Source organism: Trichoplusia ni, unplaced genomic scaffold (assembly GCF_003590095.1).
Source record: "Trichoplusia ni isolate ovarian cell line Hi5 unplaced genomic scaffold, tn1 tig00001891, whole genome shotgun sequence".
In the NCBI taxonomy this organism is placed as follows: domain Eukaryota; kingdom Metazoa; phylum Arthropoda; class Insecta; order Lepidoptera; family Noctuidae; genus Trichoplusia; species Trichoplusia ni.
This window is the reverse complement of record NW_020800162.1, coordinates 1-15,726: the sequence shown is the minus strand read 5'-3', so window position 1 is coordinate 15,726 and position 15,726 is coordinate 1. Positions and strand designations below refer to the sequence as shown.

General features: G+C 36.1%; 2 protein-coding genes, 3 long non-coding RNA genes and 1 pseudogene across 6 annotated transcripts; 3 read left to right on the top strand and 3 right to left on the bottom strand.

Annotated features, from left to right (window-relative positions):
* The first annotated feature begins 248 nt into the window (after positions 1 to 248).
* On the top strand, positions 249 to 2,268 carry LOC113507384 (annotated as a pseudogene).
* Positions 2,269 to 3,505: 1,237 nt separating this feature from the next.
* On the top strand, positions 3,506 to 5,209 carry LOC113507381. Of its 2 annotated transcripts, XM_026890239.1 has the most exons (3): positions 3,506 to 3,687; positions 4,370 to 4,806; positions 4,880 to 5,207. In XM_026890239.1, the coding sequence occupies exons 2-3, from the start codon at positions 4,444 to 4,446 to the stop codon at positions 5,081 to 5,083; spliced, it is 567 nt and encodes a 188-aa protein (XP_026746040.1). In that variant the 5' UTR covers positions 3,506 to 3,687; positions 4,370 to 4,443; the 3' UTR covers positions 5,084 to 5,207. The 2 variants fall into 2 exon arrangements, with proteins under 2 accessions (XP_026746040.1, XP_026746041.1); XM_026890240.1 differs by lacking the exon at positions 3,506 to 3,687 and having other exon boundaries at positions 4,371 to 4,806; positions 4,880 to 5,209.
* An 871-nt stretch (positions 5,210 to 6,080) lies between these two features.
* Positions 6,081 to 6,996, top strand: LOC113507382. The gene is made up of 2 exons (XR_003401849.1): positions 6,081 to 6,414; positions 6,701 to 6,996. It is a non-coding gene; the product is annotated as an uncharacterized LOC113507382 (long non-coding RNA).
* A 1,427-nt stretch (positions 6,997 to 8,423) lies between these two features.
* LOC113507383 (sodium/potassium-transporting ATPase subunit alpha-B-like) lies at positions 8,424 to 13,405 on the bottom strand. Its single transcript, XM_026890241.1, has 8 exons — positions 13,291 to 13,405; positions 10,607 to 10,795; positions 10,377 to 10,531; positions 10,126 to 10,312; positions 9,587 to 9,826; positions 9,287 to 9,475; positions 9,054 to 9,171; positions 8,424 to 8,977 (listed from the first exon to the last, which is right to left on the bottom strand). The coding sequence occupies exons 1-8, from the start codon at positions 13,403 to 13,405 to the stop codon at positions 8,863 to 8,865; spliced, it is 1,308 nt and encodes a 435-aa protein (XP_026746042.1). The 3' UTR covers positions 8,424 to 8,862.
* Positions 13,406 to 14,312: 907 nt separating this feature from the next.
* Positions 14,313 to 14,499, bottom strand: LOC113507380. The gene is made up of 2 exons (XR_003401848.1): positions 14,414 to 14,499; positions 14,313 to 14,342 (listed from the first exon to the last, which is right to left on the bottom strand). It is a non-coding gene; the product is annotated as an uncharacterized LOC113507380 (long non-coding RNA).
* An 8-nt stretch (positions 14,500 to 14,507) lies between these two features.
* Positions 14,508 to 15,718, bottom strand: LOC113507379. The gene is made up of 4 exons (XR_003401847.1): positions 15,578 to 15,718; positions 15,085 to 15,275; positions 14,751 to 14,922; positions 14,508 to 14,571 (listed from the first exon to the last, which is right to left on the bottom strand). It is a non-coding gene; the product is annotated as an uncharacterized LOC113507379 (long non-coding RNA).
* Between the last annotated feature and the right edge of the window lie 8 nt (positions 15,719 to 15,726).

The window sequence follows — 15,726 nt, the reverse complement described above, 5'->3', positions numbered from 1 at the left end:
TCCTTTTGTTTATTTTGGGAGATATTTTGAACTTGTGATTGTGGTAGTATTAGGTACTACCACAATCACAAGTTCAAGCCTTTATAAAAATCAAATAAATCATATAAAGGCTTGTTGAAGGTATTTCAATTTTGACGTTAAGTTACACATGGGAAATATTTTTAATTTGTAGGTAAAGTAAACTTGATATTTTTAGTCATTTTGTTTAAAGTATTTATTTTGGGTTACAACACAAGAAGTTGGATTTTTTTTATTTATACATCTTAATAAATCAAAAATATTCTGCATCCGTCGAATTCTCTGAATACAAAACGAATGTTCGGCACATCTGTAGTAAAACGAAACCAAATCATCAAAACAAAAGAATGGTTTTATTATTAAATTGTTTTTTTTTATAATAATAATCACTGTTCAATATATTATCGGTAATATTACTAACTTTGTGAGCACAAGCTTGTAATTAATCTGAATAATCAGAGTGTAGTTCTTTGTTTTATAACTTCTACTCGACGCTGCCCCTCGCACACGTGCTATTTGCGTGAAATAGAAGGCTGAATTCCTAATAAGACACTGATCAATCATCATTTTTCTTTTTACAGGCTGCAGTGCCAGAAGGAATGACATTTTCGGGTCCGCTGCCGGATGTAGCCGAAAGGTGTGGGCGCTGGGCGCCTGACTCCCTTTCGGCCTCGGCATCGGGCAGTTCGGATGAAAAGCCGACACCGCGTCGACCACGGTGGCGGATCGCTCTAGCTGCACTCGTCGTGCTGGCCGCGCTCGGTGCTGCTCTAGCGTTGCCGCTCGCACTTGGTGGCGGAGGACGAGCCACTCCGGAACAGCGCCTCACAACTGTCCGCCGAATGCTACGAGACTCACCTTTAGTAGATGGTCATAATGATTTAGCATGGAACGTTCGGAAATTTTTACATAACAGAATAGGCGACTTCAATTTGAGTGCCGGTCTTGACGGAATTGAACCTTGGGCTAAGTCGCGCTGGTCGCATACGGATATCCCACGGCTGAGACTCGGTCAGGTTGGTGCTCAATTTTGGTCAGCTTACGTGCCGTGCGGCGCGAGGGACCGGGACGCTGTTCAACTTGCTCTTGAACAAATGGACGTTATAAAGCGCATTGTGGAATTGAATGCAGCGCACTTGGCGCTAGTGACCGACGCGGCGGAACTTCTGGATGCCCATCGCGACGGTCGCATTGCGTCTCTCATTGGTGTGGAGGGTGGTCACGCTCTTGGAGATTCACTCGCAGTACTCCGGGCGTTCTATCAGCTCGGTGCTCGTTACCTTACTGTAACACATACTTGCGATACTCGATGGGCACGCGCTGCTGGCACATCTGGAGGACTTAGCGAATTTGGACGTGCTGTCGTGCGAGAAATGAATCGTCTTGGTATGATTGTAGATCTTTCGCATGCCGGTGAAGAGACAGCACGTGACGCTTTAGAAATGTCACAAGCGCCTGTAGTATTCTCGCATTCGGGAGCCGCTGCCCTTTGCAATTCAAGTAGAAACGTTCCCGATGAGTTACTCCGTATGATTGCGGCGAATGGTGGAGTTGTCATGATAAATTTCTATGCAAAACTTGTGACGTGCGGGGAACGAGCAACTTTAGAGGACGTGGTTGCTCACATAAACCATGTGAGAAGGGTTGCTGGCGTAGAACACGTTGGTTTGGGCGCAGGCTACGATGGCATCGACGCGCCACCCGAAGGGTTAGAAGATGTGTCTCGGTATCCTCACCTGCTGGCAGAGCTGCTCCGAGACCCTGACTGGAGCGAGGAGGACGTGCGCAAGCTGGCGGGCATGAACGTGGTGCGCGTGTTGCAGCACGTGGAGCGAGTACGCGACCAATGGCGGCGCGCCGCCGTGCTACCGGGAGAAGAATCGGCGGGCGCGCGCCGCGGCGACTGCGTGTACGGGCCTGCGTGACGCAGGCTACGAGCCGCGCGTTCCCGCGGCCCCCCTCGTACTGCTCAATATTGACACTTGTTGAACGTAGTTATACATGTATATTAGTGTCCAAATGTGATTTAGCGATTAAAGTAATCTTTACCTGAACCTGAATGCACAAATTGTTTAGCTAAGGAGCCGCGCGCGCTGGGCGCTTCGTCTCGGCGTCGGCCGCGGTCTGCCCGCTGAACTCTTCTCCATCCATGCACTCGACTTCGTTGACGAAAGCCCAATGCGATCCGCGATTTATAATGATGTGAGCCATTGATGATATAAAAGGAATAATGTGTTTATAGAAAAATAAATATTCTTTATTTATAATAAGGAATTGTTTTATTTTTTGATATTTCGTAACCCGGAGCGACTGCCTATTTGACCTCCTCAACCCAGTTACCTGGGCAACACGATACCCCTTAGTTAGACTAGTTGCCAGACTTACACACAATTTAACGTTCCTTCCGAAACACGGAGGAACTCGTTATGAAAAAGTTGTTCAACCATCTACGGAAAAGCTTAGCCAGGAGCTCCTCAGCAGGCATGTGAACTATTAAAATATGGTCGATATCAGTAATGTAAAATGTATGTAGGTATTGGAAGGTAAGTCAAATATTAAACCTACGTATCGAACAAAACCAATCTTGTCCACCATGCTTATATACCAACCTGGATGTTTAACGGTATCCAAGTTTATGTAGGTCTCTCTGCAAGTAGGTATCTTCCATCTGCAAGTACGTATCTCTTAAAAAACCTAAATCTTACCCAGTTACCCGAACTTAATATGCCGACTTCATATGCTAGCTGAGAGGAGGATAGGAAGCAAATAACGAACGAGTGGGATGCACGGGCTTGGGTTCGATCCCTGCATGAAACAGTATTTGTTTATTTATTTTTATTGGGACAACAAACAGTTTATGATATATCTACTAGCTAGGTCTAGAAAACATACTTCTTCGAAAGTAATCACTTATGTTATGTATTTCAACACAAACCAAGCATAAAATACCAGAAACGTGGAAATAAATATTATTTATTTCTCTATGGAATCAATGTCATTGACTCACACAAAATACCCACGAACTGACACTGCCTGAAATGAATATTGCCAAGTTTATGGATTTGCCCATCGGAAGGAAACTACGTTTTATAAAATAAATTTCTTCGTCGGCCATACTAGTAGTAAATCAAAACAGTAACACTAGCTCGAGCCGTAGTTGAGATATGCTAATTTGTTTAAATTGTTACAGCCGGCAATGTATTTTTTTTAATTCGTGTTAGAGTTAAAATATTTTTACTACCCGTAGCCAATTTTATGGTGGGTAGTTCAGGGAATGTGAGGAATAAGATAGTATAAAATTTTGGCTTTCGTTGGGGGTTGCACAAAGTTTTTATTCTTTGTCCATATACTTTTTACTGTTTAGTTTTTAAATTCAAGGTTAGCTTTACGGGGTCTTTATCTAGCTAAATGGATCTTTAATTTAAAAACTAGCAACATTGACGCGGAACCAGCTGCTAGAAAACCTGTCACGAAGATGTCACTGTCACAGATGTCACTTACAATAATCTGGACTATTCACTCAAGCAGGACTGACGATTGAAGTGACTTTAATTGGAAATACATTTATTTATCAGTGCCGTTAACTAAAAATACTAGTGTCTTGAATAGTGGCAAAATAATCAGTGCACGGTATATGTAAACTAAGAAATAAATTAGTGCATATTTAAGGTAAGTTGTGCAAATAAATTAGGTACTCAGTATTTTGATTTCTGGGAAACTGTAGGTAATAAAAGTGTTTGTGTCCATCAAACGCATCTTGCACGTTAATTTCATAAACTTCCTCATATTGCATGCAGCGTTACCTTGATCGAAGATGGATCCCAAGCAAGGTTTGTTTGACGAGCTAAGTTTACGTAGTTGTTGGTGTTATTGATATCATAATCAAACACTTAAGAACAATCGCACGTTATTTATGTGAGTTTTGATTTATAATAAATTTGTTTATAGTATTGTCTTATATTTTGTGATCCTAAATTCGTGTTGCATCACAAGTAGGTGGTTAAATCAACCTTATTAACTGCCTCATTTAATAGTAACCTGTTTCGTAAGTGTTCACTTGTGATATATACATATTATATTTAGTTCATGTTCTAATCTGGTTTGTTGTCTAATTTATTTATATTATTTTTGTATAAATTCTTTGCAAGTTCTGGTCAAGGTTATCATGTTACTAAATCAGGTGTTTAAATATATTCAATATAAAAATAAAATAAGAGAAAAAGCAATTTTTCTGTTTTCTTTTTCATAGAAATTAATGTTGCACACATTAACTTGTATGATATTATTAGTAACCAAATAGATCATTAATGAATTTTTGTGTTAGATGTTTCAACTTGCATATTGTTTGTAGATACATTTAATGAATCTGTCTCAACAATAATAGAGAGAAAAGTGAGAGGTTGGCTAAGTGGAGTGATAGACGACATGAGACGAAGTAGTCCAGTACAACAGTGGCTGGATTCTCTACCTGCTGATGCACAAGCAGAGCCAGAAACCTCAAGTGATGAAGTAAAGCCAACAGAACCAAAGTCTGATGACAGTAAAGCTGAGGAGTCAGTGACTGAAAACACAGTCATAGAGCCCAACAAAGATAAAACCCTGGCAGACGAAAGCTTAGATGTTCCTAATGTCAAAGAACCATGGAAGAGAAAATCACTTGACAGTGGATTGCTAACCAGCACTCCACAAAAGACAAATGTTAAAAGACTGCAAAGGGACCACTCTCTGCAGTCTGAAGTATATACTCCAAAGTTTAAGAACCCTTTGCTTAGAGATCATTCTCTCCAGGTCAGTGCAACACAACATTTAATATAGAATTTAAGTGCAACTCCTTTTTTGCTAATAATTTTTTTATTTGCAGTCAGACAATAGTGGATCAAGTGGCAGTTCAGTTTTGAATGTGTTGGGAGCTCGAAAAGTTGATGCAGAATCTGTTTTGCTAGCATTGGGCTTTGGACCAAGTGAAAAACAACAAAAATTACAAAGAATACCTGACAGGTTTTTAGCTCCATCAAAAGTTAGTTTTTTTATCTTTAATCAAAGCATGAATGGAAACCGGTTATGAAAAAGAAAAGATCTATAAACAGAGTCAGAAACATTTTTTAATTTTTGAAAATGATAATAAGGATACTTTCGAAATTTGAAGTAAAAAGATTTTACATTACAACACTAGACTGACTATTACAATTTACAATAATTGAAACTGTTATGGTGTCATGTATAATTGAGCATCTGTAATAATTATTTTTCTAGCTAAAAGCATCAGCACTGAAGATTTTATAAAGAATGAACAACATTCAATGCGCATGCATGACTGTGGTATATTTGGATACAGGGGTCTAACTGGGTAAGTCACAACTTTTGTGTTGCATATTGCTTTGGGGATAACAGAAACAAACCCATAATATCTTAACAAAATGTGTAGCTGGTGTATAGCTGGTGCTTTTATTAACAATTCATTGGAATATTTTGGTTTTAAATTAACTTAGTTAATGACTCAAATCAGAGGTCGAAAAAAAACTAACAACCCCTGCTATATCAATAGTACTTCAATCATCAAACTGAAAGTTTTTGCTATGATTATTGCAATGTGCCTGGTACTAAAGATCATTAGGTAGGTAATAATTCAAAAGGGTCTGTTAACTATTTCATTACAAGAAATTCTGATGAGCAGTTCAATTAGCACTACTACACAAGTGGCTACTGGATCGCAGTTGTTATCATATTGGACCTAATGACCTTATTCCGATGATGCTAATCTGTTTACAATTCTGCTTAGTCTACCGCAATACTGCGCAAATTGTGAAACATAAATACTGCAAATCACTCTGCAGTAGTTAAAAGCATAATTTCTCTATATTTCTCTATATAACGATTATTAAATTTTTGCCCCAAACATCATTCGGATTTTAAAATGTGGAGTCATATGGGGATAAACATTATCTAACCTAACTGACCTTGAAACTCGGAACTATATTTTGTTCATTGAATTATCGGGTTATATTTAGTTAGTATGTTAGTATTTATATTAAATAAAGTAATTAGTAAGCTAAAGAGTCGAGCGGGAATAATGCTGCACTGTAGGAAAATTATTAACTTTTCGAATGCCACGTCGGTCACCTGTGACTGACGAACGAGACACCTCATTGTAATAGCTGACTCGCTGTTCAGTGTTAAGATAATATACTTGTGTATGTCCCGAATATCTTTAGCGAATCTAAACTATTAATTAATTAACCTTATTACCTAATTAGCGCTATTCTGGTAAATGGTACTAACAATGGTAACAATTTTAATAATATCACTAACAGACCACTGCACGCCTGTTTGCCGCTTTATGAAACCTGTTTCTCCGGGTTGTCATAGGTCATATCAAGTTCCAGAAATCGCAGTACAGTAAGTATCTAACTATATTTATTGTGGTGTCTGTGCTATACTTTATTCATTTTGGACTAGATAAAATAACAAAACGTGTTTTCGCGTTTATAGATACAATAGCTTTATTTGAAATATTACCAACTAACACAAATACTTTACTAATCTTTTTTAAACAGATAATAAAATGATGAAGGTGATATGCTTTAAAAAGGTTAAAAAGAGTTTTAACCAGGTCACAGCAGACAATATCAAGTATTTGTCATAGCAAGTATTTTCAGCAATACAGTTCAGTTTCTAATTTCAGGGAATCCTCATGTTCCACCGTCGACAATTGTAGCTAAGATAATTGGATGTATACTCCAAGATGAAGTGTGTCGTGAAGAGGCGTTAATAAAATCGAGACATTCTATAGCCGACATGCGATCTCAGCCAAACATTAATGCAATTCTCGCCGCGCGTATGCGTAACAACTAACAAATTTGACCTCGCAGAACCATGTGGGTATACGCGTTATTTATGCATATTTTTGTTAATTATTTCAATTGACTATTACCGTTTGTTAAATATTATGTTATTGTGCAATCATTATTATAGAATTCCCAAAACTAGCTCAAATTTTCGCTCAAACATTGTGATTATGATTCCGTAGATATAAAATGAAATAGGTCGGTTTCTGAAAGGGACCGTCTATCTATACAAGGTGTAATTATATAAAAAGCCGAAATTATTTGACCAATTAAGTACTCTCGGAGTTCTACAGCTTTACAAAAAGAGAAGGGAAATGTTGAGAACCACTTGCTGACAAGTCATAAGTGTAACCTAATTATCTTAACGATTAACCTTTTGATCGATCCTAGATATTGAAATAGATATGCCTTTATTAATCACAAGTCAAATCACTGATGGATTACCTTTATGAAGACAAAGCGTTTATTAATCAGTCAAGGTTAATGTTTATATATTTTAAATGATAATAATGTTTCTTCGATTGTGCAATAGAGTAGATGTAAGTATTGTTTTGACTTATTATAAGGAAAAATAAAATTGATGCATATGCATAATTTAAAGAATATCTTAAAATACTTAATTTTTATTAAAAAAAAATACATATGTTTAAAAGACACTATACATAGTTATCTATTACCTAAAACGTACTTTATTAGAAATCTTAAATATTATTCTAAAAATTAAAAGTTTGATAGAAATTTCTGAGCTTATTGTGTAAATATTTAGAGAAAGACCTTGTATTTTCTTAAATTTCATGTTTTCTCATAGCAACTTATTCGATAATGACCTGAATTGTACTTATTATCAAAATTGATTCTTTATGTCGAATATTAATATTTGTACAAAATTTGCAGGTAGATCTACTATTTTGGTCATATCAAACTTGCCTATTAGGTAAATTATACTACTATAATATATTTCTGTAATCTAAGTAGATTTTTGTCTTTATGAGGATGTATGAAAAAAGCATTTTATCAGTGTTACATCGCTGTGGACTGTTGCAAGATATTTATGACTAATATTTTAGTGAGCGGTTTAAAACCCAGAGCGACGACGCGAGTCGCTATAAAAAGCTAGCGCTATCTGTGTTGTACCGCTGTCCGATGTTCCTCAGTCTGCGGTTTTAACGGATGTTTTGATACGGACATCCGCATTAAGATAATACCTATTTTAGCTCTAAGGATGATCCGTTGCAGATAATTTTATTTTAATGATATTTACTCTAAGTTATGGGGCTTAGAGCAGTTCTGAGGTTTGTGCCTTAACTTTATGGGTACTTTAAAATGTAAATGCCAAATCATTCCTATATTCTACTACTACCTGCTGCTACTGATAAACAATTCACAACTCGTCGTTTTAAAAAAATACACAAATCTTGTAGAATTAAAAAATATATTGATTCTTTCTTTATACTTATCATAAATAAATTTATTCAAAGATATTATATAGCATCAATCTCCCTTAATGTATAATTGTATATAAGATAGTTAATAGCTTTAACCAATCGATTACTTAAGGATTGAGAACAACATTCCTAGTCTGGAAGTAACAATGCGGCACTGGCATACTTTTGGACGCATTTCATTACTTACAATGCAATTGTCAAATTTTATAGAACAAATCTCTTAATGACTTTGGTGAGGTCTGATCACCTGACCAGACAGACCATCATCAAATTGTGATGTTGTTTAAGTGACCTGATTCTGATATGTAATTTTGTTATTTTGCTCATTATATTAGGTACTTAATGATTGTTAAACTTTTATTATTTAGAGATCTGAGTATGTGTGGGATCAAAAATAAAGTAAAATTCCAGAAAAAATCAAAGCCCTGGATATGTTTGTTTTATTTTGTAACATTTAATTAACCACCTACATTTAATATTAGTTTAGCAATATCGTATCACCATAGCAATTAGCTGAGACAGTTGCATACATTTTCGGATGTTCTTTATTGGATTTAATAAAATGTCAACCTGTTATACCATCCTCCAAAAAGTTCTCTTCTAATGCAATATTTTCGAAATTCGTCAAATACAAACATAAATGCACAAAACGGCAACGCTAAAAACCACCTGCAATAGAAATAGTTTATGATGTTGGGCAAATCTGTTCCAATTTTAAAGTGGCTTAAATAAATGGGTTAATTACCATCTGAGCCGCAACGGATAGGTTCGGAAGAATGTATTAACTCCGGGAACGTAACAAATAACGCAAGAAAGTATTATCTCAAATACTAATCCCATGTTCAAAACTTTATTTCTCATTCCTGAAAAGTGTGCAGGTAACAAATTGTATTGAGAGTGGTATCTAAAAAAATATTGGAACTGGAATATACTTGGCACTAATCCAACATTTAATTATAGCAGTTCCAAAATTCTTACCGACATGAAACAAAGAGTTATATCTGGTTTTGCAAATTATGCCATTCATCATTTGCGTGAGTACAACTGCCACAAAGTATGCCGCTTGGGACGCTCGTTGTACCTCCTTTCGTTCTGTAAAAGTCCATTCCTGGCCCAACGAATCGGTAAGGTCACTTACTGCCTCGTTGTCCCATCTCTGCCTGATACCTGCCATATCAGTTACCCGATGTATTTGTGTTGACCTCTTACATGTGCACATTATACCTACACTAGATACTAAATTCATGCTAAACGGTAAAAAATACAATATGGATTTACCAAATAGTTGAAGAGGATAAAAACCATGTTCAGCCATTACGATAAAGTAGGCAAACATGCCAGCTGCGAATTCAATAAGTCCTAAGTGTCCGTACACTAATCTTAGCATACGAGCCGACACGAGAGTGTCTCGACCGCGAAGAGTGCGCGCCATGACGTCAGACTCTGCACCTTCATACGCCAGTGCTACAGCCGGCCACATGTCCGTGCCTAGATCTACACATAGTATCGTCATTACACCTAAAACCAAAGTAAACGTTTATCGAAACTAAATTACTTAGTATTTAATAAAGTATCTTGTAAAAAACTTAGTAATGAGATTAAAAAAAAACACTACAAAAAAGCAAAACAAACTAAAACAAACTGATTATGATGTCATCTAGGTAGATACTTAATTATTTTTACGGTATTTTCTCGACTTCATAAACAAGTCCATTAAAATAACAGCTTGTTTTTGCCAGTTAATTTGTCGCGTAGAATCACAGACACTTCAGTTCAATCTGTAAATATGAATTAGAAGTACCTACAATTTGACTTACCCAACGGCAATGGTACTGCAAACAATATGAACATTAAAACGGGAGCTATTTCAGGTACATTTGAAATAAGTATGTAACAAACGGATTTTTTGAGATTATCGAAGATTTTCCTTCCTTCTTCAATCCCTGTCACGATGGTAGCAAAATTGTCATCCATTAATATAATGTCTGCAGTTTGTTTTGACACCTGAAATTATAGAACATGTCAGTGATTCGTTAAAAAATGATATTTAAGAACCGTTGATACTCACCTGCGACCCAGTAATACCCATGGAGATACCGATGTCCGCACGGCGTAACGCTGGTGCGTCATTCACACCGTCGCCGGTAACAGCAACCACACCGCCTTGCCGCTGACAAGCCTCCACTATCTGCAGTTTTTGTGTTGGGGAAGTCCTTGCAAACACTGAATTGAATCGAATTATTGAAAACTTAATGAAATAAAAACATATTTTTCAAATCAATTTTTGAGGTCGTATACCGATTTCGTAATGCTTATCAAGAGTCCAATGTAGCAAATCTGGGGTCATGTTCCTCAATTCATTGCCTGTGACGACATGACATTTCTGGTTAGTAGCGATCCCAACTTCTTGCGCCACGGCTCGGGAGGTGGCTGGATGGTCACCGGTTACCATCATCACTCGCACTCCTGCCGCGCGCAGAGGCGGATCTTGAATTTGTGGGGCCCTGGGCTAATACTGCTTAGGGGCCCTACCTAATTACTCAACTAATTGCCATTTTGACAAGAAACTGTTTTCTGTAGTGATGTAGGTATATGTAATGTAATATATGTTAAGTACAGGAAGAAAATAGGAAAACAAAAATTTTATTTATTTATTAAAACATTATTTATTGCAAAAGAAATTGACGGGTTATAAATGGTTATGTTAAATAAATTATAAAGCAACCTTTCTGCATTTTTGTGCTGCAAATTCTTTTATTTGGTCATCGCACTGTAGGTCCTTTGTTAAATCGCAATTTATCGAAAGAACTGATAAATGATTTAGTCGATAGTTCGACATTGTTGTCCTGTATTTGTTTTCTATATACGACATCCTGGAGAAAGAACGCTCCGCTTCACAGCTAGTGATCGGCATCGTTAAAAAAATCTTTAAGATAGTATAGCAGTTTGGGAAAACATCAACAAGTTTCTTTTCATAAATTAGCCAAAAAATTTCACTGCAAGAGGTGTAAGACTCTGTCTTAGATTGCAGTAAGTAAGATTTCAACTGAATGCACTCATTCACTAAATGTTCGTCTACGTCATTTGGATAATAATCAATAATATTACGTACACTTTCCATATCTATGTGTTCTTGATTTTTGTCTTGCAAATCCATTAAAAATTTAAATTTTTTGCTATAGGTCTCATAGGCTTGGCTTCTATTATTTAAATCCATAATCATCTTATCCAACGCAACGTTAAGCGTGTCTCTTTTAAATTTTCTGCGCATTTCACTGAGACTTTATCTGTAGATTTATCTGAAAATTTCAAAGTAATGCGTCTCTTATTTATGTCACTGTAGTCTGTTCCCACACTAGTACTTAATTTTTTAGCTTTCTCTTCGTATTCCTTTAGCTTCTGATCTGATTGTTGCCTTATGTTTTTCACGAACTCTTTTAATGACACAATTAACTTATTGCCTTCACCAATGTCTAAACCAGGGCTCTGTACTTTTTTATTAACTAGATTAAATCTCTCCAAAATTTCTTCCCAAAAAACAATCAAAATTGCAGTTTCTAGTTTCGCCAGTTTATTAAATAAATTTCGTGCCTCTTTCGGAAATCAACTTTTTCATCGTCATTTTCGCCGAAACTATTGAGAATTTTCATAATGCCATCATAATTACTTTTCAAAGCTCTGACAGCATCAAAGTGACAAGACCATCTGGTCTGGCTTAAACTTTTTAACGTAAATTTTAGTTTTGTTTCACGATTTAACAGTTCCCACCTATGGGTCGAAGCAGAGAAGAAAACGTATATTTGTTGCACTATTCCAAAAAAAATTACAATTTCGGTTGCAACCTTCACGGATTCTTGACCAACTAGGTTAAGGGAATGCGCAGCACATGGCACGTAATCCGCGGATTTATTTTTTTCTTTTAGTAGTGCTTGTACACCATTGTAGACTCCGGCCATATTAGCAGCGTTGTCATATGACTGTCCCCTGCAATTATCCGGTAGTAGTCCATTTGTTTCCAAAAAGGCTTGTAGAATATTAAATAAATATAAGCCAGTATGACTACTAATTTTAATGAAAGATACACATCTTTCATACACTTTTCCCCAAAAACAGTATCGTAATACAATAGCAAGTTGGTCATCGTGAGACAGATCTGGGGTTGAATCCATCATAATTGAATAATACTTTGTGTCGTCGTTATTTATTTCAGTTATAATTTGTTTAATTATCTGTTTACCCATAATCTCAATTATTTCCTCATATACTGTTTTTGATAAATATGATATTACAGGGTTCGGTCGCAGCTCTCGTTGTTCAATATGTTCACGTATGAATGGGTCGAATTCTGCCAATAGCTCTAGAGCACCCATAAAATTACCATTATGTGGAGAACCAAATACTTCCTCGGAACCTCTAAGTGCTAAGCCTCTTATACTCAAAAATTTTAGCACTGCAATAACCCGTTTTAGGACATTGTGATAATATTCTGTTTCTTTATTTAATTGCTCCTGAAGCTGCTTGTCTAAAACAGACTTATTTTCTTTTCGTGTCAACCACACTAACATTGAATTCTTATGTTCATTAGAATTTTCGTGATTTCTAAACAAAATCCTATGTGTTTCCAATCCGAAATCCGGTTGTGTATTGAGAAGGAGTTTTAGAAAAAAGTTTGCAAGTCAAACAAAAAACAGTACCAACTCTTTTTGAATAACATAACCAAGATCCTTCCAGTAATTGGCCATTTTTCATTTTTCTAGTGAAATACCTATTTGAAAAAGATCTGTTTTGTTCTTTATATTTCCTCATTGAAGCTGAATATATATTCTTCGGATCTTTATTTTGAAAGTCAGTCATTTTATGTGAGAGGACGAAATTAATAAAATCATTATTCAGCAAATCTGGCCACAAGCCCACGTCAACATATTTCTCAAACTCAAACTTAATATTTTCTAAATTTCTTTCCACCTCGGTCTCGGTATTACCTCCCTTTTGCTGAACACCAATTTCATTTTCAGAGGAACCAGAGGGTTGCTGGAAGTCAAGATATTGCACATTTTCATCGTTGGTATTTTTTTTCTGGTTTTCAAAATCTTGCATATTTTCATCACTTGTATTTTTTTCCTCGTTTTGCGATTTTTTGCTGCCATCGGTTAGATTCTCTTCGCATAAAATACCTTCCTTTACGTTTTTTAATGGATTTATAGCTATTTCATTCGCGTTTATATGTTCCGATTTAAAAAAAGTTTCAATTTTTGCGCATTTATTTCTTTCTTGTTCTCGACTAAACTGTAATTTTCTTTTTTCAGCTCCACTTTTATATTTTCTAGCAGACATATTGTAAAATAAGATATGTTTCTGAAAATAAACAAAGAACTGGATAGAACTTTTAATTTTAATACCTACTTTGTAATGAGTGTAGCAATTCACAAATTATAATTAAATATCGAACGAGTTTGATTCATTTAGTTTTGAAAACTGAAATAAAAAGTCATGTTTTATAATTCTTTTTACTTACCTACTGCCTATTAAAAGCAGGAAGTCTAGTTATGCTGAAGACTTTCAATTTTAGTAAATTAAAAGAAAGGTCCGTTCCTTATAACTTTTAAGTTATCTATTACTTAGTAAACTAAACACACGCACTAAACACGTTTCTAACAATAACAAAGTCAATTCGTTAATATAGTCGACTATAGCAGAAGTGCGGAAAAATAACAAAATTGCGTCGGGCGATAAGCGGAGGGAAGTCCCCAGTAATAGACACTACTATACACGGAATACACCGACTGAAAACAAGCGACAGGGAATTCCCCGTTCCATTTGATAGATGCGCACTCGGGTTGATTGATCGCAGTGTTGCCAACCTAATGATCGGATTTTTTAAAATTCTAGATAATTTTTATTATTGACAATATCGTCTATTGGTTTCAGTTCGGTTGGGGGCCCTCTGTATTCGCGGGGCCCTGGGCTGCAGCCCAAAAAGCCTTTAAATAGATCCGCCCCTGGCCGCGCGTACTCGCCCTATAGCTGTGCGCACCTAATTTAACGAAAAAAAAACTACGTTTATTGTTAATTTTGTTAATATTATGTTAGATAGATTCAACAGACCTCTTCTCGAGGTGGATCCATGAGTCCCATTACACCAAGTAGTCGTAAATCCTCAAGTGGAAAGTTTGGATTTTCCGCGTCGAATGTGTAACCAGTGTAACCCAAAGGATATTGTTTCGAATCCAAAACCAAATCCGCGAAAGCCATAATTCGTTCACCTAAAATTAAATTAAATGGGTCATAAGAAAAGTCTGAAATAGCCGAGGCCGTGTGCGTTTGTATGCTGATCGAGTTCAAATCAAGAGCTAAATTCATTTACATTTTATATTAGGTATATAAAATCTACATAGCCTGTAATCTCTACATTCAGTCCATATACATGTAAGTGAATACCGACCAGTATTTGCCAAACCTTCGCTATTCTTTTCAGCAGACTCTTTCATTTCATTTGTCAATTTAACATCATTGTTTTCGGTAGCAACAGTGGAGCAACGAGCGAAGAGGCACTCCGGCGCACCTTTCATCACGACTATGTATTGTGACTTCAACGTATCAAGATGTACGCTGACCTGTTAAGTCCAGAATTCCAAATTTCGGTCGTATATGAAATTTATAGGGAAATTAAAATGAAGTAAGATATTTTACTAAATTACCGTACCTAGGGTAATTTATACTTTTTCGCTTTATGAAGTAAATTATCGGTAAACATCGAAATTAAAAATGATTCTTACTTGATATTTGTTAACTGAATTAAAGGGTATTTCGGCGATTTTTGGATAGCTTTTCCTGACGGTGAGAGGATCACTATTTTGAATGAGAAAATTTAAAATAGCGGCTTCGGACGCATCGCCTCGGATGCCTCCCCCGTTTTTTATGTCAGCATTACTGCACAATGCGCCACACGTCAAAAGGCACGCGTACGCTGAAAATGTTATGTAGATACTAGATATGTTAAGTAGTTCTGGGCCTCAATTTCGCTATTCACAGTTGCCGATGAATAAATGAAAATTGTATTAAAGTTTACACTATTCGCATTCTCCACAGAATTTGCCAACACAATTACTGGAAATTCATTGTAATTACAGTGAGTATTGCGCCATTTCCAATTTCCATTAATTCTTCGTTAGTTTTCTATTGCAGATACAAACAATTGATTTTTATGTAGGAGTTTCTTTAAGAGTAGGTCTCTTAAAGAAACACCTATTTTACTTATCTTAGTCTTACCATAATTGTTTTCCACGGCACCTGTACGAAAGAAAACAGTTAAATTTGAATTGTGACTAACCTAACTGTTCCTCTAAAGGATATTTGATCAAAGGTTGATTGTATTAAATCTTAACAATCGGAATCAAAGAAAATTAGATTAAAAGGAA